This window comes from Erpetoichthys calabaricus, chromosome 4 (genome assembly GCF_900747795.2).
Source record: "Erpetoichthys calabaricus chromosome 4, fErpCal1.3, whole genome shotgun sequence".
In the NCBI taxonomy this organism is placed as follows: domain Eukaryota; kingdom Metazoa; phylum Chordata; class Cladistia; order Polypteriformes; family Polypteridae; genus Erpetoichthys; species Erpetoichthys calabaricus.
Genome location: NC_041397.2, coordinates 143,096,698 through 143,123,434, shown reverse-complemented (window position 1 = coordinate 143,123,434; position 26,737 = coordinate 143,096,698). Strand labels below are relative to the sequence as shown.

The window sequence follows — 26,737 nt, the reverse complement described above, 5'->3', positions numbered from 1 at the left end:
GAAAGCAGTACAGTGCAGGAACATTTAATCAATAATGTGGTGTAAATCCGTAATTTTCCCTGTTTTGACATCGTATTCGTTCAGTTTGAGAAGTAGCTGCCTTGAGCATAAGCCCTGGTATGTATGAGAGATGTTTGTCAATCACTTCAAGGGAGTTAATCTTACAGAAGCGAATCAATCGGATGCGAGAAGGGGGGATCCTACCCACCTGGGGAAGCAATCGCCGTTTGCTGTTTTCTTTCTCTATCTGCAGTTCTTCTGTCAGTTTTGACCGTGTAGCGTTTGAACACTACGTTCACCGGGACCCAGGAGCTCATTCGCTCTGCGTTGCGGGACTTGGCACAAACTGAGCTCTGCACTGCGGACATGCGAGTAGCCCACTCTGCTGTCAGTGTTTTTACACTGTTGTTGATCGCTGTTGCAGAGATGGTTAACTCAGAGCGGCTCAGGGGCATTCGCTCTAGTTGTAAACTCGGTAACATCTTAGACGATACATTAAATATATTGGCATCAGGGGAACTGAAATTGCTGACTTGGACTTGCATAGCAATGCAAGGTAACTTACCGATAGTACTCATCCATGTCCTCTCAAATGTGGACGATTATGGTACTCAAGGATTTTAATCCTCAATAGCGCATCATGGATGCACTTTTGTGTAACGGTCTTATTATGTTAGAACTATAAGCATCGAAGATCTATCCTGCAACACTGCCTCAGCGGCCAATCCTCGTAGGGGACTGCAGGCGCAACTAAACACATGGACTTGTCCAGTTCTGCAGGCGGGTGGGGGCGGGGGCGTATGGTGTTAGGGTTTCGTTTTAGTTATTCATTGTCTGTAACGGGATATCCAGAGTCATTCCCGTCCAAACAATGAACTGCACCAGCTGCCTGCTCAGGTTTCTTCACTGAATTTTTTGCATTCTAGATTAAAAGTTAAATGTGTATGGGATCGGGAGAGAATAAGAGTGAGAGTGACAAAGAGCTGAAGCAGAAGAAGCGCACTACAAGACAGGCAGCTGCAGACTTGAGAGGAGAGCACAGTCCGGCATGGACAGGTGAGGAAGCTCGTCTTTATAAGAAACTGTCAACGCAGCTATTAAAAAGCTAGAATCGCAGCATCGCTTTGAAATGTGTGGAACGAAGTACCTGCTGCAGTTTAACTGGTTTTATTTCCATTTTAGACATGCAAGGTGTGTAACCTCTTTTTTGTTACACAAAAAGAGCAAGAAATGAAGAAATTAGAAAAATTCAAATCCGTTTACATTTCCAGATTCCTAAAACACGTAAAAATAACTTGCTTTCTTCGTTCTTCAATCAATAGCACTGTTTCTTTAAAATAAACCAGCAATGACTACGACTCCGAGCAAATATGCAAAGGAACACATACCAAAAGTGTGCTATGGACTGGAAACTCGTCCTAAAACGGTTCTTTACTTACTATTAACTTACTATTTTTTTCACAGCTGTACTCCATATCATATAAATTGTTCATCATAGGTGACCTAAATGGCGCTGTTGTTGGAAAGGTGGAGCAGTGCATTGGAAAAAAAAATGTTCCAATTATCCAGTTCATAAATTATAGAAAAATACAGGCGGTGAAGATAAAGTAGTCGGCGCGGAATTTTGACAGGTTTTATGCAAGAAGACAGAACATTTGTTCAGACAGAGAGGCATACTATTTTTGTGCCTATACATTTCGTCATGAAATTAAAAGATGTCACAAAAAGTTTAGTATAATTAAAATGACCTTAGGAAAAGTGAAACTGAACAATATAGATAGATAGATAGATAGATAGATAGATAGATAGATAGATAGATAGATAGATAGATAGATAGATAGATAGATAGATAGATAGATAGATAGATAGATAGATAGATAGATAGATACTTTATTACAAGGTATCTATACCGACACACACACCATTTTTTAACAAAGATGCGTTTTTTTTTTGCTTCTTTTTTTTGTAATTCTTTTGTGTGTTTGAGGGGGGTGTTGCTGTTTGTTATACTATTTCCTGTGCTTCTGTAAAATGAATAAAGTATCTATCTATCTATCTATCTATCTATCTATCTATCTATCTATCTATCTATCTATCTATCTATCTATCTATCTACAGTTAGGTCCATAAATATTTGGACAGAGACAACTTTTTTCTAATTTTGGTTCTGTACATTACCAAAATGAATTTTAAATGAAAACAACTCAGATGCAGTTGAAGTGCAGACTTTCAGCTTTAATTCAGTGGGGTGAGCAAAACGATTGCATAAAAATGTGAGGCAACTTAAGCATTTTTTAACACAATCCCTTCATTTCAGGGGCTCAAAAGTAATTGGACAAATTAATAACTGGAAATAAAATGTTCATTTCTAATACTTGGTTGAAAACCCCTTTGCTGGCAATGACAGCCTGAAGTCTTGAACTCATGGACATCACCAGATGCTGGGTTTCCCTCCTTTTTAATGCTCTGCCAGGCCTTTACTGCAGCGGCTTTCAGTTGCTGTTTGTTTGTGGGCCTTTCTGTCTGAAGTTTAGTCTTCAACAAGTGAAATGCATGTTCGTTAAGATCAGGTGACTGACTTGGCCATTCAAGGAATTTTCCACTTCTTTGCTTTAATAAACTCCTGGGTTGCTTTGGCTGTATGTTTTGGGTCATTGTCCATCTGTATCATGAAATGCCGCCCAATCAATTTGACTGCATTCAGCTGGATTTGAGCAGACAGTATGTCTCTGAACACCTCAGAATTCATTCTGCTGCTTCTGTCTTGTGTCACATCATCAATAAACACTAGTGTCCCAGTGCCACTGGCAGCCATGCACACCCAAGCCATCACACTGCCTCCACCGTGTTTTACAGATGATGTGGTATGCTTTGGATAATGAGCTGTTCCACGCCTTCTCCATACTTTTTTCTTGCCATCATTCTGGTAGAGGTTGAGCTTGGTTTCATCTGTCCAAAGAATGTTTTTCCAGAACTGTGCTGGCTTTTTTAGATGTTCTTTAGCAAAGTCCAATCTAGCCTTTCTATTCTTGAGGCTTATGAGTGGCTTGCACCTTGCAGTGCATCCTCTGTATTTACTTTCATGCAGTCTTCTCTTTATGGTAGACTTGGACATCGATACGCCTACCCCCCTGGAGAGTGTTGTTCACTTGGTTTGGCTGTTGTGAAGGGGTTTCTCTTCACCATGGAAATGATTCTGCAATCATCCACCATACTGTTGTCTTCCGTGGACGTCCATGTCTTTTTGCGTTGCTGAGTTCACCAGTGCTTGCTTTCTTTCTCAGGATGTACCAAACTGTAGATTTTGCCACTCGTAATATTGTAGCAATTTCTCAGATGGGTTTTTTTCTGTTTTCGCAGCTTAAGGATGGCTTCTTTCACCTGCATGGAGAGCTTCTTTGACTGCATGTTGTCTGTTCACAGCAAAATCTTCCACATGCAAGCACCACACCTCAAATCAGCTCCCAGGCCTTTTATCTGCTTAATTGATAATGACATAACGACGGACTTGCCCACATCTGCCCATGAAATAGCCTTTGAGTCAATTGTCCAATTACTTTTTAAGCCCCTGAAATGAAGGGATTGTGTTAAAAAAATGCTTTAGTTGCCTGACATTTTTATGCAATCGTTTTGTTCAGCCCACTGAATTAAAGCTGAAAGTCTGCACTTCAACTGCATCGGAGTTGTTTCATTTAAAATTCATTGTGGTAATGTACAGAACCAAAATTTGCCTCTGTCCAAATATTTATGGACCTAACTCTGTCTGTCTATCTATCTATCTATCTATCTATCTATCTATCTATCTATCTATCTATCTATCTATCTATCTATCTATCTATCTATCTATCTATCTATCGTCATGCTGGGTGCGTGTTCCTAAAAACAGAGATCTAGCTACACCACTAGCTATGCGCATGTGATAACAAGATATGATCTTTTTGAAGATGGCAAATTCCGAATCCAGGTCATTGAGGGCTGTAGGTTTTTTTTTTTTGTGTGTGCCCATGTTTTCTTAATTAAAAAGGAATTCTGTTGTTTGTGGAATATTCAGTTCAATTAGATATTCACCCTTTTGCACCCATTTTCATTATGTCTCAAAGGTTTCTTCTAGTGTATATCTTACTTTTTGAGTAAGCAGACCTGAGAAGGCAAGAACCTCTTAGTCTCAAAAAATTTCCCCCTTGTTTTCTGTGTTTATTAAAAGGCCCTGCAAAATGAGTGGGACCTGCATGGACTGGTTAACTGTTTCCTGCTTTGTGTCCAATGCTACTGTAATAGGCTCTGTTCCCCTTAATTAGATTAAGCATGTTTACATCCTATTTGTACATAAGGATGAACTCACAGATAAATGGGACCAGCTGAGTTAAATAGTTCTTTGTGTCTCAGGTTAAAATGAGCACATGAGTCATACAGTTCTATATTTCAACATACACACAGTTAAAAATACATTCATCTGTGTCTCATATAAATTGTCATCCAAGATATTAATGTATTTTATTTATAATGTGATTTAATACAATGTTTTAAAAGTTTACAATATCTATACGGATTTCTTATTGTATTGTTAGCATACAGTGAATTTCCATTTAATGTGTAAACAGTAAAGAAAACATAGCTTTGATAACAACCTGGTTAACAACTACCGGCAGCAATAAAATCTTTTTCTTTATTGTAATTTAACCCAGACTCTTAAATTATTTGCCACTGAGAAATGTATCCTGGACACCATGGCAGTACTGCGGTCATCACTGCTGACTCACAGAGCGTCATTACCTTTAGGCCTGGTTATTGTCAATATGGACTTGATTTGTTCTCCACGTGTCTGTGTGGAGTTTTCCTCTGATTATTCTGATTTTTTTCCTCATACATCATTATAGATGTATAGGTTAGGTTGATTGACGATGCCAAATTAACTTTATGTGACTCCAGGGCTGTTTCCTACCTTGGGCCCAGTTCTGCAAGGATAGGCTCCATGCCTCCATGACTCTGAACTATATGAACTGAGTTGGAGAAAAATTGTACAGTGTGTCTTATTTGACTAATTTGGCTTGCAATAACACTTACCGTGAATTCCATGTTTAAATATTATGATTTCAATAGTCTACATATCTCTCTATTATATAAAAAAATCCTGGGATGAAACAAGACTTTTTCAGAGAGATAATTTCATGTTCCGCAAGACAAGACTTTGTGCCAAGACACTTAATAATAATAATAATAATAATAATAAATTTTATTTATATTGCACTTTATATTTTAGCAATCCCAAAGTGCTACAGAGTAAAAATAGAATAATAAAATAAAAAAAAGAACAGAAGAGTCTATAAAATACTTTAACAAAATGACTTTCTAAAAAGATGAGTTTTAACTTAACCATGCCCGGGGCCAGAAATAAAAGACAAAGAGTAGATGACAAAGTAGAATGTTGTAAAGAGGTTCAAAAACATTGGCGCGATACACATGCACAGCAGGTTAGAGATAATGAAAGTACTAAAATTCGAAACTGACAGTAAAGATTGCATTAGCGCAAACAAACAAAAATTATTACTCAGTGAAATAACAGAACAGTAAAAAGAGATCAAATATATAGACAGAGGTGATATGACAGAAGTATGTAGATATTGTTTGGATTTAAACTTTAAGTCAGAGACTTGTAGATTGTCTAATTTCTTTTGCCATTAGGGAAAAGTAGTGTTTCTTACCAGTGAAGGGGCCAATCCACGAGAATTAAAAGATTTGTTGTTTGGTGAAAGTGAAATCCACAAACGCAAGCTGCAGAGATGCGAAGTGGCTGGCGTGTAGCCCAAGCCGGGGGGTTGGCAAGCGAAGCGAGCAGGGAGCGAAGCACCTAGTCAAATTATAAAATACTGAAAGTGCACTCTTCCCTTTTGAATACACACAGCACACACACCAGTAACACCAAACATTTTCACATACTAAAATATTTTGAAGATAAAATAATGTTTCATCTTGATATGTGTGCAATGTATACACCTAACCTGTTTTCTCCTCTGGTATTCATGTGTTTTTTATAAAAGCAAAGCATAAGTACCAAATCAGTCAGTAATTGTAGAAGATGATTTTAACTTCAGTATTAATTGTAGAAGTTTATTTTAATTAAGAGTATATTTGAATGCATGCAGTTTATAATCACATTTCCTGTTCATAAAGAAATGCTAATTGGGCTAAGTCAATCTGAATTTTACTGTCCACAGTCCACCTCTGTTATTATTGACCCTCTGACATTGCTGGAGGCAGACAGGACTTTTCTTGATACTATAACCACAAGTATGCAATGAATTATATTTACTTTAATCATGTCACTTCTTTAAGCAAAATGAGATAAATTGAAAAGATGCAGCTCATTCAGTTTTTATTTATAGATAGATAGATAGATAGATACGATAGATAGATAGATAGATAGATAGATAGATAGATAGATAGATAGATAGATAGATAGATAGATAGATAGATAGATAGATAGATAGATAGATAGATAGATAGATAGATACTTTAGTAATCCCAAGGGGAAAATCACATACTCCATCAGCAGCATACTAATAAAGAAAATATTAAATTAAAGAGTGATAACAATGCAGGGGTACAGACAGACAATAACTTTGAATAATGTTAACGTTTACCCCCCCCCCCCCGGGTGGTATTGAAGAGTTGCATAGTGTGGGGGGAGGAATGATCTCCTCAGTCTGTCAGTGGAGCAGGACAGTGACAGCAGTCTGTCGCTGAAGCTGCTCCTCTGTCTGGAGATGATACTATTTAGTGGATGCAGTGGATTCTCCATGATTGACAGGAGCCTGCTCATTGCCCGTCGCTCTGCCACAGATGTCAAACTGTCCAGCTCCATGCCTACAATAGAGCCTGCCTTCCTCACCAGTTTGTCCATGCGTGAGGTGTCCCTCTTCTTTATGCTGCCTCCCCAGCACACCCACCGCGTAGAAGAGGGCGCTCGCCACAACCGTCTGATAGAACATCTGTAGCATCTTATTGCAGATGTTGAAGGATGCCAGCCTTCTAAGGAAGTATAGTCGGCTCTGTCCTTTCTTACAAAGAGCATCAGTATTGGCAGTCCAGTCCAATTTATCATCCAGCTGCACTTCCAGGTATTTTATAGGTCTGCACCCTCTGCACACAGTCACCTCTGATGATCACGGGGTCCATGAGGGGCCTGGTCCTCCTAAAATCCACCACCAGCTCCTTGGTTTTGCTGGTGTTCAGGTGTAGGTGGTTTGAGTTGCACCATTTAACAAAGTCCTTGATTAAGTTCCTATACTGCTCCTCCTGCCCACTCCTGATTGCAGCCCACAATAGCAGTGCCGTCAGTGAACTTTTGCAAATGGCAGGACTCCGAGTTGTATTGGAAGTCCGATGTATATAGGCTGAACAAGACCGGAGAAAGTACAGTCCCCTGCGGCACTCCTGTGTTGCTGACCACAACGTCAGACCTGCAGTTCCTGAGACGCACATACTGAGGTCTGTCTTATAACTCATACATCCACATTCCTGAGATCAGTTACTCTTCTGTAGACTTTTTCTAGTGTTGCTATGTCTTTTATTGTAATATGGATACCAAAACTGCACACGGTACTCCAGATGTGGACTCAGTATATGTTATGCACCTTAAGCATAATTTCCTCCTAACTTATACTCCAACTTGTATTTTGTGCTGTATAGTCTTCCTTTCTATTATCCTTCTTAAAGAGTAAGTTCAGTATTTTTCAAGTCACAAGTATTTGAATCTTGTGGACGAAAAAGGCACACTGAAAAGCAGGCAGATAATATTTTCTCAATTCTCTTGTTTATTCATTCGGAGTCACAGTAAGTAGAGATTCAAAAGAGCATAACTTGTTGCCGCAAAGCTCAATTGAACCCTGATCAAAAGCCAGGAGGGGTTTTTTATACTTCAGCATCTCATGATTAATAAGACAGAAAGAACATCCTTATCAAAACAGTAAAGTTAAACAATATGTCTGTTGAGCTAAGCATTATCTGTGTTTTCAAAGCTAAGCACAGGAGAGACGCCTTTGCATAAACTACATGTACTTTCTGCAGCCTTGTGACCTTGTCCCTGAAACATTCACTCTGAAAAAGGGAAAACAAGAAACAGCTTAGATTTTATTCATGTGGACACTATTTCTCCTGAAACCCTGGAATAACATATTTTTGTTAGTTCATAAGCCCAAGCGTCTCTCACTGGCAAGTTACAAAATAGTTATTATAAAAATTCTAATTTACTAAACACACAAAATACATGGTGCTGAGGAGAACATTCTTCTTCTACAATCTTCACAGTCATGGTATATATTAATTTGCCACATGAAATTGTGTTCTAAAGTAAATCATATTTTAGAAATTGCAAGTACGATGCTATTGATATTTCCGACCATGCACCTCTGATCTTGGAGCTAAAGTCACTATGCCCCACACACTCACCTCGCAGATGGCGTCTTAACCCGCTTCTATTAGCAGACGAGAACTTTACTGAATTTATATACAAGCAAATCATTTTCTTCCTAGAGACAAATACATCTTCAGAGGTTTCTACAGGAATACTCTGGGAAACTTTAAAGGCCTTCTTAAGAGGACAGATTATTTCATATCTTTCCCACAGGAATAAATTAGAAACCAAGAAAGTATCAGAGTTAAAAAACAAAATTACTAGAGTAGATGAAGAACATGCCAGGCTTCCAAGCGAGGCTCTACATAGGAAAAGGCAAGCTCTGCATTCAGAACTCAACCTCTTGACAACTAAAGAAACTGAACAACTAATTTATAAACCCAGGCATCATTACTAGGAACACAGAGAGAAAGCTAATAAGCTTTTAGCTCAACAAATTCACAAGCAAGAAGTTCGCAATGCAATCCCAGTAATCACCAACACAAACGGAGATGAAATCATTCACCATAAAAATATAATTCACACATTTAGAGACTACTATAAATCCTTATATTCTACTGAGTTTAAAGAAGACAAGACACAATGCAATGCATTTCTGGATACATTACAGTTACCACAAATAGATACTTTTAGTGCGGAGAACTGGATAAACCTGTGGTGCTATCAGAATTACTAGATGCTATAAAGTCACTTCAAGGTGGGAAAGCAGCAGGTCCTGATGGTTACCCTGCAGAATTTTATAAGAAATTCTCCACTCAGCTAGCTCCCCTCCTATTAGCAACATTCACAGAAGCCAGAGACAATCAAATTCTACCTCAAACTTTTCACCAAGCATTAATCACTGTCTTTCCTAAACAAAATAAGGACTTATCACAATGTGCATCATATAGACCAATTTCACTTCTGAATAATGATGTTAAAACACTCTCAAAAATCATAGCTAGAAGGATGGAGAAAGTGCTGCCTTCAGTAATATCACAAGATCAAACTGGATTTATCAAGGGTCGACACTTATCTTCCAATCTTCAATGTCTGTTTAATGTCACCAACAAAGTCAGAAATATTATTATCATTGGATGCAGAAAAAGCATTTGATATGATTGAATGGAAATACTGTACCTTTTCACTACATTAGAGAAACTTGGGTTGGCCCGAACAATTGTGCATGGATCAAACTACTGTATACCAATCCAGAAGCTTCAGTTTGTATTAACAACATTTGTTCAGACTACTATAAACTAGAATATGGTACCAGACAAGGTTGCCCCTTGTCACCACTGCTATTTGCAGTCGCCATTGAACCACTGAAGGTCCACTGTCGAAATTTTTATCAGATAAAGGGGATTTTCAGAGAAGGACTGGAACAGAAAATTTCTTTATATGCAGATGATATGGTAGTGTATATATCAGACCCACAAAATTCTGTGCCTGCAGTCTTAACAGCACTTACAGAATTTCAAAAGATCTCTGGTCTCAGAATTAATTTGAATAAAATTTCTTTCCAATGAATTCTCAAGCACACAACATTAGATTGGACACCTTCCCTTTAATCATTGCAGATCAGTTTAAATACCTAGGGGTAAACATCACAAGTAAACATAAAGCTCTTTATCAACAAAATTTTGCTGTCTGTATGGAAAAAATTAAGCAAGACTTGCATAGATGGTCAATCCTTCATCTCAAGAATTAACGTTGTTAAGATGAATATTTTTCCTAAGCTACTTTTTTTTATTTCAAAACATTCCAATATACATTAATAAATCATTTTTAAGCAATTAGATTCAACAATAACCTCATTTATTTGGAACTATAAACATCCACGTATCCAAAGAGCGACCCTACAAAGACCTAAGGCAGAAGGCGGCATGGCTCTACCTAACTTTCAGTTTTATTACTAGGCAGCAAACATACAAGCTATAAAAACCTGGCCAGAAATAGATGAACATACACAGGCTTGGTCCGCAATATAAGTAAAATCCTGCAGTACTTCTTTATATTCCCTGCTTTGTGCCCCAATAAATGCAAGTTATCGCCAATATATTAATAACCCAATTGTGCTTCACTCACTCAGAATATGGAACCAATGTAGAAAGCATTTTAGGATGGAGAATATTTTATCTGTGGCACCTCTGCAAGAGAACCACCTCTTTCAACCCTCGCAAACATGCAGTTTTTAATATCTGGAAAATATTTGGGATTAAATTGCTTAGAGATCTTTATACAGACAACATATTTGCATCCTATGAACAATTACATTCCAAATTTAACTTTCCAGCCACACATTTCTTTCACTATCTTCAAATTAGGAACTTTGTTAAACAGAACCTGCCCGATTTTCCTCATCTTGCACCCTCCTCCATGCCAGAAAAAATATTGCTCAATTTCAAGGACTTAGACACCATCTCTGTAGTATATAAAATTATCTTGCAGTCCCTCCCTTTTAAAGATCCAAGAGGACAATGAGCAAAAGATCTCTTAATCAATATATCAGAAAAGGAGTGGAAAATAGCAATGCAGAGAGAGACTTCACTCGAGCTCCATATGCGCAAAGCATACAATTATTCAACTCAAAATTATATATCAAGCACACCTGTCTTGCCTAAAACTGTCCAAAATTTTTCCAGGACAAGATCCAACCTGTGAATGCTGCAATCAAGTCCCAGCCTCACTGGGTCACATGTTTTGGGCCTGCACCAAATTAACATAATTTTGGACCAAAATTTTTAAGTGCCTTTTAGACAGCCTTGGTGTCACAATCCCTCCTAACCCATTAACAGCTGTGTTTGGTGTTCTTCCAGATGGGTTTAAAGTGGAGAAGGACAAACAAACTGTGATTGCATTCACTACACTTTTGGCATGCAGACTTATTTTGCTAAACTGGAAGAATCCTAACTCTTCTCTTTTAAGTCAATGGGAAACCGATGTTTTATACTATTTGAAATTGGAAAGAATCAAATATACAGTTAGAGGATCTGTATAGAATTTTTTCAAAACCTGGCAGGATCTAATCAATAATATCTTAGAATAAGCTCTAAATGCACAGAGGAAGCAATTATCTCCATATTTCTTTTTCTTCTCCATTTATCTCTATTGCCCTATTAAACTCATCAATTTAGGTATGTCTACAAGCCTTAAGTTTTACTCTGTTGGCCATGCTCTCTCTCTCAGGGGTGGGGTGGTTGCGACTTGTTTTCAATCCTATCTTTTGTAAAAATTGATCTATTTGTATGGAATGATTACAATAAAATTAATAAAATAAAAAAAAAAAGAAATTTAGAAAATAACTAGCTTGCTCTTGTGTTTTATAATGGAGTTTATGGGTACTAGAATCCCATTGAGAAAAAAAAGCCTTAAAATGTATAATATAAAGGTTTCAATTTAAAAAAAGCATCCCTTCCGCATTTCTGAAGCATGGTTGTGACAACAAAGTTAAACTGGAAGTAAAAAATCATTTTTAGCAGATTGTTGGTTCTGTTTTCTCAAGATAAGCATGCATTTCTTGCTCGTTTGTCTGCTCTCTATGGGAGCAGTTTTGACAACCACCCTTTCACCAAGCTATATATATTTGCTTCAGCAATTCTATTTCTTAAGATGCATGCTAAAATCGTATCATGTTTTCCTAAATTACACTTTAATTTCACCAATTACATACTGTGTTGTTATTTTACATAGCCTACACAGAGAGATTCATGCTGAGTGGCAGTGTCGTGGTGAACAGTGCACATAAAAGTTTCATTGTACTTTATTCTGTTAACAATAAATCTGAATGAAACTGTTTACACTGCACAGTATTTTTATAAAAGCCTAATATTTTTAAAAGAGCCAAGTGGTGTGACATGTGCACACATGATAAAAAATACTTAGAAAATGAAAAAGGCAATGTGTGCGATTGACCAGATTGAAATGTCACTATTCAATGATACAATATTTTCATGCATAATGAGTCTCTCTTGTTGAGGATATGATTATTAAAGAAATGAAGACAATGTTTGTGATTGAGTAAGCTCATTGACGTTTACTGATACCAATTAATCCTTAAATACATGGGGAGAACATGTGCTGTTAGGCAGGAATGACAGCTCTGTGCCACCACTCTAACTATATCAAAACCTCTGTACTAAACTTCTTAAACTTTAACCTGATTCAACTTAGGTGAATTGGCATTGCTAAATTGGCCCCATAGTATGTGTAGGGTGTGTGTTCGCTTTGCAATGGACTGCCACCCTGTCTAGGGAATGTTTTTGCCTTTCACCCAATCCTTGCTGAGACTGGCTTCTGCTGCTCTGAGACCCAGCCATGGATAAGAGGGTTAAGAAGATGGATGGATGGATGGATGGATGGATGGATGGATGGAGGATGGATGGATGGATGGATGGATGTCTATAAAGTCTGTTCAATTTTTGTCACTTGATTGCGTGCTGCAAGAATGCTGAATATTCTCTCTCACTACAGCAAGGGAATGTATTATTAATGCAGTGGCAGCAGACAGTGTTTTTGCAAAATAATGAAATAATCTTCTTTATAGTGAAAGAATATAAGTGATTGTGTGGCTTTTTTTTAGTTATAATTGTCTAATTGTCCACAGAATAGAAACAGACATGTACATCTGAGCATCCACGTTCAGTTTCCAAAGTGAATCTACAGCTCTGAAAGGTTGCTATGGAGGAAGACAAGCAGTGAAGTGAAGCACACTTCCAATCTCCTTTAAAATGGTCAAAAAATGCTTTTTTCCATGTTAAAATGACATGGATATAATATTTTGTAATATGTGCATAATTGTAAGATGTAGATAAATACTCATTAATATTTCTGGCTTAAAAAACAGATGTATTTAGTAAGTTTTAAGGCTTTTTTACAATATGGGACCCTGGTATCCTTAAACCTCATCGTAAACTGCAAAAGTGGGCTAGTTATTATTATTATTATTTTTATTATAATATATCTTCCACATTAGAATGCAATTTAATGTGGCAGATCAATATACCGCGATTGTGAAGAAATAACTTTGACTTGAAAAATACCAAACTTATCCTTTAATAGCCTCTGTATATTGTCTGGATATACATGTAAATAACAATTTAGATTTCCCTAATGCTTTAATTATCTTCACCATAATGTTATTGAGGTTTTTGATATCTTGAAGGTAGTGATACCCTTGAATATTATGCTCCTTTGTTAAAATTAAAAGAATTATTATTTATATACTCATGATTCTGTTTGTAATTCTTAGATATATACATGAGTGTTTTTGTTTTCTTTCTAAAATTAGTGATGAAGCACTGGTATAGTTAGGAATAATTAGAGTGGTCTAGTATTCTTACTTCTACATTTGAGGAAAGACACAATGTCACTTTTTTGTTTGGTAAGTGAATTAGCAGAGCTTTATTATTACTTGCTGGGAGAGCATGAGTTGCCTTCATTACAAGGGAGTCCTTAACAGCTCAGCACACACCAGCACACAGGAGATTCTGCATGTATACCCTTCAGTGTTGGCAGTGGGCAATGGGTAAATTTGTCTACAAGGCTAAAGGGTATTCCCTGAGTCAGACTAGTAGATAACTGATGAAGTAATAATAAATGAATATTACATCATGTTAGCACAAGGTTTCAAACAAGAGTAGAAAATAAATGTACACACAGATCAAAGAGAATGATTACAGCATGTGACCAGTTTTACGTAAACATGTACACTGCATACCCACATAAGGGATGCTTGGCTAAGATTGGCTAAAGTCCCACAATCTTTCATACTTTCTACAAAATATTGATCATCTCAAATTATATGTGTACTAGATTTAAAGAAAAAACCTAAGTGCTTCTAAAATATTATCTAACTTCTAAAAGTAAATATTAGATTTTTTTACTCACACATTTGGTTTTATGGCTTGATCATCATATTGTGCCCACTAATTGTGTTTTTGAAAAATATGCATTTAAGCAAATTTCTGAAGAAAAGAATACTTTTAAAGAAAAACTAACATGCAGATTTCAAAGTTTTAGCATGGTGCCAGCAGAAATAAAACATATACTTAGGCTCTTTACCTCTTACTGCACTAAACTTGCACTCTGGCTCTGTTTCATGCACACACACATTAAAATATATTATTCTAATGATATTTAGCATGCTTATATACACACTTTCTGACTTTTAAAATATTTAGGATGGACTGTTGTTATATCCAGGCCAGGTGTATGCCTTGTGTGTAAAAATGCTGGCCTTTGACCTCTTGTTCCTCTGAATTGAGTTAATTGGGTTTGGTAAAGATGTAACAAAATGATTATCTTAAACATGAGCACATTTGGACTTTGGTTCCCACTTTGAGTTGTCAGAGTGTACTCTCTCTGCACCTTATACTCATATTTCTTTTGTTCTGTTTTTCCTATTTGGAAAAATGCCAAGCTCAGCCTAAGCTTTTTATGATTGATGGAACCCCATTCCAAGCAATTCTTTCTCCTGGTTTATTATTAGTTTATTTGTTGATATCACATTTATGTTTTTTCACCTAGCCATGACATATGTCAAGTTCAAGAAATTATGGATGACTATGTAGCATGCTGTATATTAAAACATTGTAATTTATCCAATGCAATTACACTCAATCAAGTGTGCTCCTTTATGGAACCTCACAATGAAATGTGAGAAGTGAATATGGCTGCGTGATGAGAAAAATGTCAGTGTCCTAAAATGGATGTCATTCTGTAGGAAAGTCAGGCTTTTCATAGGGGACTAAAATGTGCATTGACTACACCTGGATCTATGAAATATCTAAGAACAGAAGATCAATCTTGACAGAGGTTAAAGATGGCAGAATATATCTTCTTCATTAGACTAGGATCAATTAAGTTACCTTTACCTCCTATTTCTGAACCTGACTTGTCCATTGGTGTACCCATCATCCAAAGCTCCACACCACTGCATACAAGTCAGCAACCAGCATTTGAGAGGGCAACAGACTGTCACATAGCACACAACCACACAGTGCTGCTTTAAGTCTGGCAAGTCAACGTAATCTTTCCAGCTTTGGGATGTTGAAGGAAATCCATAGAGATAGTGAATAAGCAGAGCAGTGGACCTATAATGCACAGAAAATAATCATAAAGTTCTAATCTCATCTGATTATATTAAACTTTCTGCTGATCTGCCCTCATTAAGGTGGCAAAATGAGAGCAGGAATAAGTTATGTAAATAAATAACAAATTCCATTAATAGCTCTAAAGAGAGCATAATGGCATCCCATTATCTGAATTTGAGACCCTTGTCATCACACTAGCTACTTGCCTCTTTGTGTCAGTCAGGGGGATCCGATGAGATTAGTTCTTTGTTGTTTTTTTTTTCTATCATTCTTTGAAACTGTGAATTTTTATTTTTAGTTTATGGTGTTGTTTGTATACGCCATCTGCTGGAAGGTAAAATGCAATGCATTTTTTAGTACTAGCGACAAACTCCTTGGAATGGATGAGTCTAGAATAACTTCCCTCAGGTGAGCGTGTGGCAAGTGACTTTGTAGATATTGCAGACTGCAGCTCCACTCCTACTGAATTCATTTAAATTAGCTAATGTTTCTGCATTTAGATATAAGCAGTAGACCAGCAGTTCGTGGTTTATTTAAGATTGGGCCTGCTGGTATTTTATATTGCACTATTGACAAAGCTTCCAAACACAAATATAATGGATTAGAAGAATATACAAATACAAGATAAACCACAAACAATGATCAGGAGTGCTAATTCTCCCTTTTTTAATATAGAACTTGTTTGTCTACTTCTTTTTGTTAACAATACATTTGATATTTTGGTTTTCATATTAAACAGCTCTACTTTAAGGTCATAACAGGCAAGTTCCACTTCCAAGTCCCTTATCCACATTTCCAGCATTTTCATGTTTTTTGGATTTTCACTGCATAGATTTTCTTAACAGAACACTGTTCCTTGTTTGTTCTTTATCAGATCACAGTAGTAATGAACTCCAGAGCCTTATAGATGAAGCACATGAAGAGCACAAAGAAAACATGAAAGTCAAGGAACAGACTGATGAGAAGGAAGTAACATCCACTAAAGAAGGTGTGTACAAAGCTAGCTTTTTTCTGCAGCTATTCTACAGCATTTAAGCCACATATGAAGATGTGGGACATTGATTTATGACAATGTCACAATGAAATCATTTTGTTTTGTTTATAAATATTTTCAGATTTGCATTCATTTGAGTAATTTGGGAGAGTTCACGGAGTACAGTCTTCAGAATAAGATGGTCAGTTTGTTGTACTAGTAGATGCTTACTGTATTCGTCATGTTCGTGCCAATGATCGTAAGTCATGCATGAGTAAATCATCAGAGCATAATGAGAGGGTTTCATGGGTAATCTATAGAAATAGTCAGAAGCAGGCAGTTAATACAAAATTTCTAAAAATGATCAAAACCAAAATTGGTAATCAGAAAACAAACATTTAGCAAAACAAACCCTGACAGCAAATACAATTGCTTAAAAAGCCAGCTTTCTTGTACTGACAACAAACAACAAATTCTATTTACTTCAATCATGTCACTGCTATTGATACTAATTGATCAGCATCTCAGTCTTTTAAAGACATGATGTCACATGCATGCCCTATACATGCATCACAAAAAGTAACCTAATAACATGTGGTGTTGCAACAAGAGAAACACAAAATGATACTGGTTCCAATGGTAATGTTACTAACAGAGTTTCTTAAAAATCAAAATCAAAATAGTAAAATTATTTAAGTCCTGATGGGATCTCAGAAAAATTTCTAACATGCTCCTTATAGAATATGTTAAGTCACCACCTTTCAATTCAATGGTTTCTGTTTTGCTCCTAAACCTCACATTTCCTTTTATTATCTCTTAATGAACTCTTCTGTAAATCCTCTTAGGTATTAAGATAACATGTTGTATTATTATATCTGGTCAGTAGCCTAATACTGGCCAGGAGAGTTGTAGAATCTTGAACAGATTATTCATCATTCACTTGAAGTTAGAACAACACTCGTAAAAAGTATTTAAGTGCCCTTAAATAGCTAAGAAGTCACATCATTGAGTCACACGTTTTGGGACAGAAAGTTTCATTTGGTAGTGGGGCCCTATAAATTGGGCATTTCCTCACTTCCCTTCTGCCATTGTCTTGTATCTGCCTCAATAGAGAGACTGTTGATCTCAATGTTACCTGGTGAATTATATGGCATTATAGATTATAATTCAATTTAATGTCACTTTTCAAAGGATTAGACTGTGTACTTTTCAGATTGTTGCCTTTCGTCCTTTGTAAGCTTTCTGTGGGTGGCAAACTTGGCGGATTTCTTTAGTCACTTCTTTAGGCATTGTTGTGTTCTCGAATATGTTGAGTGCTGAATCATAAAGAGTTGTGATTGCCAGGACACGCATGAACCTTACACAGAACTTACGTTGTGGTAGTTTTCATGGCCCATTTTGCCAGCCTTCTTGAAAATGTTGATATGAGGTTGTTATTTCTGAGGTCTCTATCTCGTTCAAGATCTTCCTAGTGATCTTTTGAAATCTTTTGTGTGCAATTTCCTTATCACTGGCCTTAGATGTCACTTTAGGAATGCCAGCCAGGTAAGTGGATCTGGCCTTAGTTTCTGCAATAGTTCACACAGCAGTGTTTTCTGCATAAAGAATGGTGTCATCTGTCACTACAAACTCATGGTTCAGATCTAATGATCCCTCTAACACCCTAGCCTAAACCTGCCCCAGACAGAACATAGCCAAGAACTATCATCCATCCATCCATCCATTTTCCAACCCGCTGAATCCGAATACAGGGTCACGGGGGTCTGCTGGAGCCAATCCCAGCCAACACAGGGCACAAGGCAGGAACCAATCCCGGGCAGGGTGCCAACCCACCGCAGCCAAGAACTATCAGCTACTCTTAAATCCTGTCTAAAAGAATATGGGTCATGAGTCTGATCCTCTTCCACCAAAAAATTTATAAAAGCCACAATGCCAAATCTGGATTTTTAAATATATTATTCTAAATCATAAACCAAGACTTACAATAATTATTGTCTTAAATAAACTTTCAACATAGAAGTACATACATAAAAACAATTTATAACTGTATAACAATAGCAGAGTCTGAAACTATGTTAATGTCTTGTGCAGTTCATATGAAATGAAAACACCACCTCATTAAAAGAGAGAGAGAGAGAAAGAGGTTAGGAGCATGCGCTGATACAGCACATTGCCTCACCCACCACATGACAAATCAACTCAGGATTCCAGATTAGGACCTGAGTGCAGCCATGCAACGGGTGACACCTCATTACCACACTAGTTCAGATTGAATGGAACAGTGTGAGGTTTTTTTATGGTGACTGGAGTGCTAATTCTTTCACCAACCCCCAGGTTTTTCCCTGCAGGTTGGAGGGCCTACATGCAGGGATGGATGCAGATTAACGTCATTCTTAGGATGGAGCAATTGCAGGTTAAGGGCCTTGCTCAAGGGCCCAACAAAGTAGAGTCACTTCTGGCGTTTTACACCAGTTTGAACAAGCAACCTTCCGATTGCCTCATTAAAAAGAAGCTCAGGAAATTTACTGCACTTACTCTGAAGGCCACCCTCCAATGAGCTATTGAAATATTTCTATTATGAGTTGCCTTCCATATCATCTGCTGGTTGAGTTTGCTGTGAAACATTGGAGGTGTGTCTGTTCTATGTGACAGATAAGGAAATCTTCACCAATATCTAGTTCTTCTAGCACAGGTAAAGACTACAGACCAATAGCTCCTGATGACAGTCCCATTCCATAATCCATCTTCAAAACACATACCATGTAATCATTGTGGTGCAGTGGTCTGTCCTCAAAACAAGCTCATTTTCTTCTTGCTTCCCAGTGCCAATTCCTTTTTTAGTGTTTCTGTTACAGAGAACCGCTTAAAATCATTTTGACTGTTAGTTGGGTTAAATGGTCATCAATCCTTTTAAGTCTATTGCTAGACTATACGTTAAGAACATTTACATGGAATGAAGAAACAGTCAGTAAACACCATTACGCAGTGGCTGCTCAAAGTATTACTTTCAATTTAGCAAGTTAGCAAAATGATCTTTTAGGTGGGTTTCATTTTTAGATTGAAGGATGTGAGGCATTTGAGTTCAATCCATATAACTTCCTTTGATTTCTACTCTACACATCATGTCATATAACCTAATATTCTGTGAGCCTTCTTAATGGCTTCCGAACAGTGCCTTGAGTTTCATAGTGACAAGTCCACTATGGCTTCCTGGGTCCTTCTCATAAGGGGTACTTTCAAGTTTCAGACCTCCCATCATGTATCCAGATCTAACATTTTTACTTCCTATGTGTAATATCATACATTTAATTACATTAAATTTCATTTGCTAAAAGTTTGCCCAAGTTGGGTTAGGCTAGCCAGGTCCCTCTATAATATGTAGCAGTTGCCACCTAATTGTTGTCTTTGGTATTGTTGTCTCCTATTATTGTTTGTCTATTTGGTTGACTGTGTTGACTTGCTCCAAAGTGGAGGTAAGATGTGTACCTTTAAGGGAGACAAGATACTATGGACTGGCAAGTGGGACACCACTCTGTTCATATACTTCCTTATGGAATTCCAGCATGTTGAAAATCACAACCTCCCTCATCTGAGCCCATGCTAACTATTCAGTAAAACTCCTGTTCTTGACGTGTGATACTGTCTTTTTCTTTCTTTCCATTTATTTACCTCTGATGCATGTTAAACTTACTGGCCTATAGTTACTTGAATCTACCTGATCACCCTTTGTATGTAAATGGATAATATTTGCTATTTTCCAGTCCTCAGGAATTTCCCCAGTGTACAGTGATTTCCTAAAAATTTCGTCAAGGGTTTATATATGTATTTACCAACCTCCTGGAGGATAAATGTTATTTGGTCCTGGTTTTTTTTTAGATAATGATTTATCCTCCTTAAAGTCTGCTCTCATTTTCTCATATGCCCTATGATTCACATGTAGTTACCAGTCTTACATGCCTAATATAGCTTTATTTTCCATTGTAGCTTATTTTTCAAGTCCTTATTTACCCACTGTGGATTTTTTTTTAAATTTCTACTAATTTCAATTTTTGAGATGTTCCTTTCCTGCATTATATGTAAAACAATTTTAAACTTGTTCTACTGCTCTTCGACTGCCCTTACACTTAAAAGCTTATCCAAATTTATGCCTTTCAGACTTTGTCACATCTGTTTAAAATTTCCCCTTCCAAAGTTAAACAGTTTTTAATGTATTAAATCCACGCTCTTCCATAATGCTGCAAATTGTATAATAATATGGTCACTTGACTCTAGTGGTTCAATCACCTCTACATCCAGAATTTTATCCTTTCTATTACAAAATACTAAACCTAGTCACGCTTCCTAATGTGTTGGTGTTTTAACATATTACATTAAAAACAGTCACTGAATTTGTCTGTAAACTCCTGTTTTGTAATATTTGTAAGACTAGCCCAGTTAATATTCAGGTAGTTAAAGTACCTCATGACTAAAATATCCCTCTTTATTATTAATATAAAGATCTGCATTGAAATTACCATCTGCATTGAGGGAGGGTCTTGTGGCAGGCGGCTGGCATCCATGCCCAGCCGGGTCGCCCCTCCACACTATATTCAGGGGGAGCAGCCTTGGACACTGCAATACCTCCCCCTGGATGCTAGATGGCCGTCTCCCTGGGCTGGAGCAGCACCTCGGGTTCCCGCAGGGCTCCATGGGAATTGGAGTTGGGGGCAGCCCTGCTGGGTCCTGCAGGCACTGCCAGGGGGTGCTGTGTTTGGGACTCCTGAGCCCGTATGGGCAGCATATTCGTCACACCCGGAATTGCAGCAGGAACTCGGTGATCAAGCACCTGGAGCACTTCCGGGTGAACTATAAAAGGAGACAGCAACCACCATTCAGGGCCAGAATCGGGAGGAAGAGGACGAGGTTGCCTGGAAGGAGTGATGGTGCCAGAGGAAGAGTGTGGTCCGTGACTTAAGTGCTTTGGGACTGTGTTGTGCCTGTGGGGTTCACGGGGAAGACGTGCCCCACAGGTGAAGAAAAATAAAGTCTGTGTCATTTTAACACGTGCCTCAGTGTGAATCTGTGCCAGGTCGGGCGCGTATATAGCGCCTTATTCACAGTCTATAACATAACCAATAAAACAAGACCTTTTTCTCTTCTGCTTTTCTAGATGTCCTCACTAAGATGTAGCTCACCATCCAGTTGAAGATGACATAGATTTTAAATTTTGTTTTACATAAATGATAACCCCCCCCCCCTTTTCTTTTTGTCTATTATTCCTAAAAAATGTGCACTGTTCTATGTTATACTCATCACCATCTTTGTTGTTTAGCCATGTTTTTGTTGTTGCTATATCTTCATAATTATGCACAGCTATATACAACTACAACACATTTGTTTTATTTTTGATACTTCTACCATTAAGGCAAGCAATTTTAACGTGTTACATATTTTACTTTTGCACTTTAACATTGGGCTAGAATTTACATTACTATGCAAATTTATTTTTACACTATTGTTTGTCCCTTCATTTACAATTCTAAATATGGCCTGTCGTAAACTCTGCCACCCTCATTCCCTAGTTTAAACAATCCTCGACTGACCTTCTAATACACTTCCCCAATACATTGGTGCAACTGTAACCCATTACAGGCCCCTTCTGTTCCAGAAGGAATCCTAATGCCCCATAAAACTGTGACTCTTTTATCCTACACCAAGATTTGAGCCACACATTAAGCCGTCTGATCTCCTCAGTCTTACTTTAAATGGAGTTTGGCACAAGAAGAAAAGTGAGGAAGACTACCCTGTTAGTTCTGTTCCACAGCTTGGCACCTACTGTAACTCTTTAAATTTAGATTGTAGAACTGACAGTCTGCCCTTATGTATATCATTTGTTCCACCATGGACAATGTGTACTGACTTTACCCCCGCTCCAGCCAAGGGCCTATCTTCCCTTTCATGGAAGTCTCCCACCTGTGCACCTGGAAGGAAACACACTGTGTGAGACCATCTATCTCTGGAGCAACCCTGTGTTTCAATCCCCATAATGATCAAGTCCCCCACTATCACAACCTCTCTCTTTCTGGGGACTGGTTTTGAGATGATCCATTGGGGCTCCTCATGCCTGCCTGCCACTTTAGACCTCTCAGAGCCACTGTCCAGGTCCACAAGGTCTTGAAAACTGTCTGACACTACCAATTCTGGGGTTGAAAAACCCAGAGAATGTACCCTTTGCCTTATGCGTACATCCAACTGTGACCCACCTATCTCTACGTGTCTGGTCTGGTGTCTTCGCCTTCATCACCTTAGAGATGCATGCCATCTCCATAAAGGTCACCTGGGCCAGGTCCACCAGTTCTCTACTACAACACAGGCCAGACACCTCCTCCTCAACTGTCAGCATCTCCTGAGTAACTCACCCAAGCCACCCTCCAAAAAAGTCCAACATCAAACAGTACTTTCATTGTATTAGACTAATTTTTTAAAATTTGAATTTGGATTACTAAACTGCTCAACCTTCCTTTTTATTAAACTTAAATTATTTAACTTAAATGATTAAACTTAATATATTAAAGAAATGCTGAAGTTACTTAATACATGCTGTCCCCTTAAGCTTCTGTAATACTCCCCTGCTCGACTGACTGCTGTGTCTGTCTTTGAAGTTACTAAACTTTACTAGCTCTCTTATTATTTTTTTACTTATCTCAAGTATCCTAGTGATGATGGCAGTTCTTTTTTTGACTTGGTGACGGGTGTTGTATTTATTTGAAACAATTTGAAAGCATTCTGAACTTGTTGGATGAGCTATTAGGACAATGGAGCCATGAACTGGCAAATATTATTAAATAAATGTCACCTTTTATTTTTTTAAATCTATTAGACTGTTGAGCTACCTTAATGCCAGGCCATCATGATCAACACAATCATGCAGTCATGGAGTGCCACTTCGTACTGCCTTAGCAAAAGGGAATTTAAAGAAACATCAAGAAAAAATTGGGGTAGCAGAAAAAAAATAGAAGAGAAGTACACTATGCTAATGCAATGAACATCATGTGTAGCTCGATTTGTTCATTAGGTATTCATTATCTACATAGTAAAGCAGTAGTAATTGTCTCAATTAAATATTGTTAAAGTGAGATAAATTGTTGCTTTACATTTTTTTTAGCTTCAAGGCTTGCAGACACATTAAAGAATTTGATCGCAAAACTTTATGTGGATCACTTGTCTAATGATGGAAAGGTAAGGAATTGCATTTCTTATGTATGGTTATTTTATGTAGCAGCATCTGCTATGAGAAAGTTTGAGGCTTTGTTAGCTGATTGTCTGGATGTAGCGTTAATCCACAAATCTGCGGTGTTGCTCTTGGCCAGTAATAATAATAATAATTCTTTGCATTTATATAAAGGGCGATGGTGATGTTTAGATGTGTTCTCCCCTATTATTTACCAGTCTTACTCCATTACGTGGTTTGCTGACTCCCTTTGAAAGCTATAACACAAAAATGATTAAGTTTTTTCACTGAAACATGTTATTACTGTCTGTAACAGAATTTCAAAATTATAACAGTAATTAAATCTTTTAATGTTTGGGTTCTCCACAATGCTGCTCAGGATAAGCAGGTTGGAAAAATGGGTTGGTGGATGAATGAATATACTGTTTTTTACTAATTTATAAATCAAATACAGTAAATTATTCTTATTAAGTCTCATACCAACTTAAACAGTCTTGTAGTAAATTGCAAATCTTAATGGCAAAACCAGAACGAAGAGAGTGGGATTAATAAAGTAATATGTGTAAAAGTGGGGCTAGGCTTTTTTAGACAGAAAAAAACAACACTTGCAGAGTCCTACATAAATAATATTATCTTCATCTGGACAAGCTAATTTCTCCATCTCATTTATGATGTTATGATTGTGTCAGGAAATTAAGCATATGTAAAGAGAAGATATGTTGGACCTCCAAAATATATGAAATAATTAGCCAGGTCGAATGACATAGCAAACCCCTTCTTCAGTAACCAATTGCACGCTCAGATTATATTTTAAAGTTTTGAAGCTAAGCTGATAAGAGTAATCTTCTCATCTATTCTTTAATTTTATTTCAGATGGTTAATTATCAGGCTGTGGCCAGCAGCCCCACCTTTGAGAAGTACTGCCAGTTGACCATCCAGCTCCAGAATGTGCAGCTGACGTCTCTGACTCGAAAGGAGAAGCTTGCCTTTTTCATCAATGTCTACAATGCCTTGGTCATTCATGGTCAGCTGAAAATGGGTTCTCCAAAAAACATGTGGCAGAGATATCGGGTGGGCCTTTCATCAAACCAGAGTTTACTGTGGAAGTGAGGTCAAATAGAGTTATTTGCCATTTGTTTAATTCTTTGTGGCTGTATCATGAATAAATAAGAATGACATATAATGTTACAACTTGGCTGTTAGCAAATCAGATGAGGATGACAGACTGAATGATCTTCTCTTGTTCTTTAACTGTCATATGTATGCATTGTAGAGCATGTCTTCGCTCAGATTAGAAGAAATGCCTCTGAATTACCCACATAAAGTGTTAAAGAAATGGAAAACCAAGTTTATTTTAAGTCAGTATGTTGACATGTGCTGTAGAAGGGAAATGAGAAACCTGCTGATGTGTCCCACCTTTCACTAACCAGAGATCTGATTAGTTGCTCTTTGAGTGTTTGGAAGAGCTTCTGTTTACTAGTAAATAAAATGAAGTTACATATTTTAATGCATTCTCATTTATCATCGGGTGACGATTGTTGATGAGATCCATGTCGGTTGGTTATTCAAGTAAGAATTTCACTGTATTCATATATGATCATACACAAACATACATATTCTAACCCAGTTATAAAATACTCTCCGTCTGATCATTCAAATTAAAAGCATTATATTTTTTGTTGTTTTCAATCAGTGTTTTTCACCACTGTTTTCTTTTTTTAATTATTTTTCAGTTCCTTAATTCAGCAAGCTACTTGATTGGAGGCACTGTCTTTACCCTTCAAGACATTGAAAATGGTGTACTACGTGGGAACAAAAAAGGAATTGCACAGCTCCTGAGGCCTTTCTCCAAGTATGATCCCCGTCTTTTGGTCAGTGCTTTTGGAAACACATTATATCACTGTTCTAGTTCATAATTCTGTTTACTTCCATGTCTATCATTGAGATTCAGCAATGCACTGCATTACTGGAGCATTTTGAATTGGGTTGGTTGAATGGTCAGTAGTTTACAATTTTTTCAGAAAGTATTCAAACCCCTTCACTTTCTGCATACTTTATTGTGCTGTAGCTTTAGTTGTACATAGATACATTTTCCATTTTTGCCCATCAAATAATCCATAATGACAAAGTGAAAGCATGTTGTCAGAAAGGTTTGCATATATACTAAAAATCAAAACTCAAAACTGAAGCACAATGGCCTCAATAGTTGTGAAATGCCATGTACCACAAATCCTTTTCCTAAAGTTGGCCATTTGGCCAAACTCAGAAATCAAGAAAGAAGGGTCTTGGTCAGGGAGGTCATCAAATCCCAATGTTCACTCAATGTTCAGAACATCAGAAGTCCTCTGCTGAGATGGGAGAACCTGTAGGTAGGATAGCAGCACTCCGTCAATCAAATGTTTATGGTACAGTGGCTAGATGGAAGCTATTCTTGAGTAAAAGACATGTGACAGCTTAAAGCAGGGGTGGGCAAAGTCATTCCTGGATGGCCGCAGTGGTGGCGGGTTTTTGTTCCAACCCAGTTGCTTAATTAGAAAACAATCCTTGTCAATAATTACATTTCATGGCTTGTTAGTGCTTTAACTCTGCTATGTCAAGTCATTCTCATATCCTAGATTTTTTTTCCATTCTAAGGATATCATCCAAATACTTTGAAGTTTAAAATGGATGGGTAATTCTCAATCCTTCACTTTTTTCTCTTCTCTTTCCTTCCAAGTATTTAATTAAACCAAATAGTGCACGATAAATACACACAGGTGTAAAGGGTAACAAGCAAAATGGATAACTGCTGGTTTCTTTTGTCATTTGCATCTAATTGCTAATAAGGAGCAATTAAAAACCAAGAATGCAGCTGTTTAAGACTTAAATAAGCAATAAGGGTTCCAAATCCTAATGAGGGAGATAACTAAAATGAAGTAGAAGTGTTTCTAGAGCAATAAGTGCTTCTTATTAAGCAATTGGGTTGGAGCAAAAACCTGCAGCCACTGCGGCCCTCCAGGAATGACTTTGCCCACCCCTGGCTTAAAGGATTCTGGGAGCATGAGGAAAAAGATGGAAAAATGTAACTC

The 26,737-nt window shown here is 37.4% G+C and overlaps 1 protein-coding gene across 1 annotated transcript in view; it reads left to right on the top strand.

The window, feature by feature from the left end:
- Positions 1 to 355: 355 nt before the first annotated feature.
- The window catches only part of zgc:152951 (uncharacterized protein LOC569013 homolog), a 47,605-nt gene continuing 21,223 nt past the window's right edge, over positions 356 to 26,737 (top strand). Inside the window, exons 1-6 of the mRNA XM_028801283.2 lie at positions 356 to 556; positions 927 to 1,056; positions 16,361 to 16,474; positions 23,604 to 23,677; positions 24,543 to 24,740; positions 25,403 to 25,540. Of these exons, the coding sequence (XP_028657116.1) occupies positions 939 to 1,056; positions 16,361 to 16,474; positions 23,604 to 23,677; positions 24,543 to 24,740; positions 25,403 to 25,540 (642 nt within the window). The 5' untranslated portion in view covers positions 356 to 556; positions 927 to 938. The remainder of the gene's footprint in view (positions 557 to 926; positions 1,057 to 16,360; positions 16,475 to 23,603; positions 23,678 to 24,542; positions 24,741 to 25,402; positions 25,541 to 26,737) is intronic.